Source organism: Sprattus sprattus, assembly GCF_963457725.1.
Source record: "Sprattus sprattus genome assembly, chromosome: 11".
NCBI lineage: Eukaryota > Metazoa > Chordata > Actinopteri > Clupeiformes > Clupeidae > Sprattus > Sprattus sprattus.
Window position 1 is genome coordinate 18,450,853 of NC_137909.1, and position 5,000 is coordinate 18,455,852.

The 5,000-nt window shown below is 41.9% G+C and overlaps 1 protein-coding gene across 1 annotated transcript in view; it reads left to right on the forward strand.

Annotated features, from left to right (window-relative positions):
• The window catches only part of LOC308372853 (mediator of RNA polymerase II transcription subunit 13-like), a 94,249-nt gene that overhangs the window by 46,487 nt on the left and 42,762 nt on the right, over positions 1-5,000 (forward strand). Inside the window, exons 3-4 of the mRNA XM_080848197.1 lie at positions 423-507; positions 3,024-3,107. Of these exons, the coding sequence (XP_080704323.1) occupies positions 423-507; positions 3,024-3,107 (169 nt within the window). The remainder of the gene's footprint in view (positions 1-422; positions 508-3,023; positions 3,108-5,000) is intronic.

Here is a 5,000-nt window from a genome sequence, read left to right on the forward strand (position 1 = left end):
TGTGTGTGTGTGTGTGTGTGTGTGTGTGTGTGTGTGTGTGTGTGTGTGTGTGTGTGTGTGTGTGTGTCTCCATTTGGGTTATTGTGCATGTGTTTGTGTGTGTGTGTGTGTTTCAGTGTGCGTGTTGAAATACGTGTCTGTATTTGTTGCGCTGTCAGAGATTTGAGCTGACTCTTTTACCCATTTGAGAAGTGTACACATGGACACAGTGTACTCAGTTTTTAAAGCTTTTTGCAGGATATGTGTGTACCCAAGTGTGTGTGTGTGTGTGTGTGTGTGTGTGTTTGTGTGTGTGAGTATGTTTGAGAGATAGAAACAACGACAAAGAAAAATATGAATGTTAATAAGCCTTCAGATAACACGTAATAATCTTCACAACCCTCTAAAATTATATTTGCTTCCTTTTCTGTTTCTTCTTCCAGTTGCTGAGGAGGGCCTCTGGGAATGTGGGCTTTCATATGAGTGCAGGACGCTCCTCTTCAAAGCCATCCACAACCTGCTGGAGAGGTACAGTCCAGTTTCACTTCATACGCCTGAAACGCTTTTCACACTTCTTTTCACAATTTAAAAACTACATATCCCAAAATTTTACTGAATCATTCCTTATCATCACCTGCTTGAGACACTGAAGTTGGAGCACCTTTAAAGACTTGAGCATATTTCAAGTTTTAAACATTCAAATCAGGGAATCCTACAGAATGTCAGAAGTTACCTATTTGGACCTGGAGGTGTTAACTCTAAATCTATCCTGTCAGAGAGACTATGAAGCAATTGAAGTAAGTTATAGTCATCTTAATGGACAACAATGAGTGGATAAAGGCAGAATTAAGGTATTACCATCAAAGTAAAAAACTTAAGCTTGCTACTACTTACAACTGCACTTCCCCACACTCAAATATATCATGTTGCTCTGACTTTCATCTTTGCCAGCTTCATATATATATATATATATATATATATCTCAATCATCATTGAAAATAAATTTAAACTCATATCACAGTGCCAGTCAAAATCAGATCTTATCAAACACAGTACAGGGTGCACATCACAGCATGGTCCATCCCTCTTTCTATCTCTTCTCTTATTCTACCTTTCTCTCCCCTAATCTCTTCTTCCCTGTCCTTAAAGACTTGAGCATATTTCAAGTATTAAACATTCAAATCAGGGAGTCTTACAGAATTTCAGAAGCTAACTGTTTGGACCTGGAGGTGTTAACTCTAAATCTATCCTGTCAGAGAGACTTAAAAGGAATTGAAGTAAGTTATCAAAAACACTAAAGGGTGCACATCACAGCACAGTCCATCTCATTATGCACAACTAGGTACGTGTCGTAGTTTACAGCAGAGTTGACTGGAGATCCCGGTTGGTATTTGTTTGTGTTGTGCCTACAACCATCGTAGCTGTTCTATATTTAATATGATCTCATGTGAATTACTAAACTACACATTTACAAGTACCTTTACAACAAATATTTCCCATCCTAAGTTTTCTGTTTCATTCAAAACTGTTAGTTTTAGCTTCAGTTTACAATAAGATGAAAACGAATGGTTTTGAGACATTTTCCTAAAGTGAAATAAAAAGTAAAACTAAACAAACAAACAAACTAAAACAAAACCAAACTAATTATGATTGTTAAAAAACAAATAAAAAGAAATAGGAAAAGACTACCCATTCAAGGCGGCAAGTGCCACACTCCCATAATTCTGTGTACTGTACACAAATGTATTCACTCGGGCTGCCATGGGCACTCTTTATGAAGGGGTTGGGGTGTACTGTGGCAACTTTGATATGCCCTCCACAGAAAAAGGAAATTGATTATTTTCAGACATTGAAATAACGTGTATAGTCAATCTTAAAAAACGCTATAAAATAAACATTTTGAGGATCTCAGGAAAAAATACTCTCTTGAGACTCTCTTCTCATTATGTATGACTGGATGCATGTCGTGTTATTTACGTTAACTCTCCCGTACGCTGTAATACATAGACCCACACATGTTGTATTCCGTAGGTCTGCTTTATTTCGATCTTCAGTGTTTTACTGCATTTTTGCTTTAATATCAGTTGCACTCATATGTTGTAAATTACTCATTAATTAACTAATACGGCCATGCGACCATTAAAACAGCTGACATGTAGAGTTAAGGTGCTGCACAGACACAAAAAAACTGATTGCGAAGCCTGCATCGATGCAGCCTCGCTCAGGCACGCTGATGGAGGGCCTTATATCCCACTTCCACTCCCCGCTAATTGGTTTGGGTGGCACTTTATGTGGCCGAGTGCAAGTGCATAGGGAGAGGGTGCAGGGGTGGAAAAGGCCCCTTCTCTATCACCTGTGCCAAACATAGGACCAACTGTGACGCCTATGAGACACTTTTGATCACCTGCAGACTTTTCTGTCTTCACGGATTAACACAGAAAAAACACACTTCCCACGTACCCCCTGGAGCCATGTTAAATACCCTCAGCTCTCAACGTAGGAGCTGTTGACTCCTTACAATCTTCACCTGTCACAGTGTTTGCCTTTAAATGCCACACACATCTGATAAGGGTGGATTTATGTGTGTGTGACTCATGACAGGAGCTATTTTAAGACTGGATTGTTATTAAGCCTGTGTAAAACCTATTGATTGTAAGTTGCCAAATCACTTCATAGCGGCCATTAGCGGCATGATCAAAAACACAAACCTTTTTATCTTTCAAAAGGGTTATTAAGGAAGCTACATGATCTTCTATCTTTCCAAGGCTCCCCAAGCAACCCTTACTTTGATTCAGATATAAACAATATGACCTTTAAATGCCACAAGATTTGGATAAAGGTTAAATAAACCTAAATTTTCCTTTAGATCACGCAGATAAAAGTGAAAAATACTTTTAACCATCTTAAATCCACCTCTGTGTCAGTCAGTTACATCATATTTCTCTTTATCAAAAGCACTCTCCCTCTTCGCAAAGAGTTTAATATATCTTTTTCTTTTAGCTGTGTGGCTTTTCTGTATGTGACGTGATGTTTGTATGTGACAGGTGTCTGCTGGATAAGGACTTTGTGCGCATCGGGAAGTGGTTTGTGAAGCCCCATGAACTGGATGAAAAGGCCCTAGGCAGCAGGTAAGTCATCCTTCCCCTCTCTCTGTCTTTCCTTCACCGATGGGAAAGGGTTACACAGTGTGTTCACACCGTCCCAATTCCCCTTGCACAGCGGTGTCTGAGTGCCGGCTTCCAGCCACCACCAGGGAGTGGTGCAGACTCCCTGAGTGTGTGTGTGTGTGTGTGTGTGTGTGTGTGTGTGTGTGTGTGTGTGTGTGTGTGTGTGTGTGTGTGTGTGTGTGTGTGTGTGTGTGTGTGTGTGTGTGTGTGTGTGTGTGTGTGATAGTGTGTGTGTGTCTGTGTGTGTGTGTGAGTGTGAGAGAGAAAGAGAGAGAGGGTGTGTGTGTGTGTGTGTGTGTGTGTGTGATAGTGTGTGTGTGTCTGTGTGTGTGTGTGAGAGAGAAAGAGAGAGAGGGTATGTGTGTCTGGATGTGTGTGGCTGATTGAAAATCAATGTGTGTCTTTATAAGTCTATGTGTGTGTGTATGGCAGTGTGTTTCAGTGAGTTTGAGTGTGCTTGGATCTTTGTGTCTGTTATTTTGTAAGAGTGTGAGAGAAAGAGCCAGAGTGCCAGTGTGTGTGTGTATGTGTGTATGTGAGAGAGAGTGTGTGTGAGAGAGAGAGTGAGTGTGTGTGAGTGAATAAATGAGTGTGTGATGCGTTCCCTCATGAGTAACTGCAGTGTCTCCAGAGCCCCTTTTGAGATGTGAACCTGCGACACACGCCAGACTTCACATGGTGTCACCAGGTGGGAGACCAGGTCCCCAGGTGATGCAGTGACAGTGTGTGAGACCTGCTCTCTCTGTGTGTGTGTGTGTGTGTGTGTGTGTGTGTGTGTGTGTGTGTGTATGTGTGTGTGAGAGAGAGGGAGGGGGACAGAGAGGGAGAGAGGGTGTGAGCAATAGAGAGAGAGAGAGAGAGAGGGTGTGCGCAAGAGAGCAATAGAGAGAGAGAGAGGGGAAAAGGGATGCCTCTTTGTATGTGTCCGTGACCAAAGAGAGAGGGGGGTGATCAGGGAAAGGGAGAGATATAGAGAAACAGTCAGGGAGATAGAGGTAGAGAGAGAGAACGAGAGCGAGTGAAGAGAGGGTGGCATTTGCAAGTTGTAGTGTCTGTGTGTTTAAAAAAAAAAGTGTGTGTGAAAGGGGTGTGGATCTTAATAGTCGCGTGAGTGTGAGTGACAGACAGTGAGAGAAAGAAAGGGAGAGAGATAAAGTGAGACAGACAGAGTGTGTGTGTGAGAGAGAGAGAGAGAGAGAGAGAGAGAGAGAGAGTAGAGAGTGAGAGAGTGCTAGGCAGAGAGAGGGCAGTCACAGGAGAGATGGTGTCACCCTGTGTGCCTCTTGATTGGATGTGTGGTGTGAAGTGTTTTTCTGTAGTGTGGTGTGGTGTGGTGTGGAGAGGGGCCCTCCCTAAGCTCATTCATAAAATAGAATACAGCGAGGTTTACAATCGCAGGAATGCTGCCCCCAAGACCAGGAGGAGCGGATGAATAAACAAATACGACAGGAATACAGCATATACCGCATATACCGCATATACCGCATATACCGATATACATATATTATATATACCGATATATATATATATATATATATTATATATATATATATATACAGTGGGGAAAATAAGTATTTGAACCCCTGATGATTTCGCAAGTTTGGCCACTTGCAATGAAATGTGTGATCTATAATTGTAATGGTAGGTGTATTCTAACAGTGAGAAACAGAATACCCCCTGTGTAGTTCTGGGGTTATTCTGCACCTTTTGGATGATCACCGATACCACACGAGGAGATATCTTGCATGGAGCCCCAGACCTAGAGCGATTGACAGTTGTTTGGTGTTGCTTCCATTTACGAATAATCGCACCAATAGTTGTCTGCTTCTCACCAAGCTGCTTGCCGAATTGTTT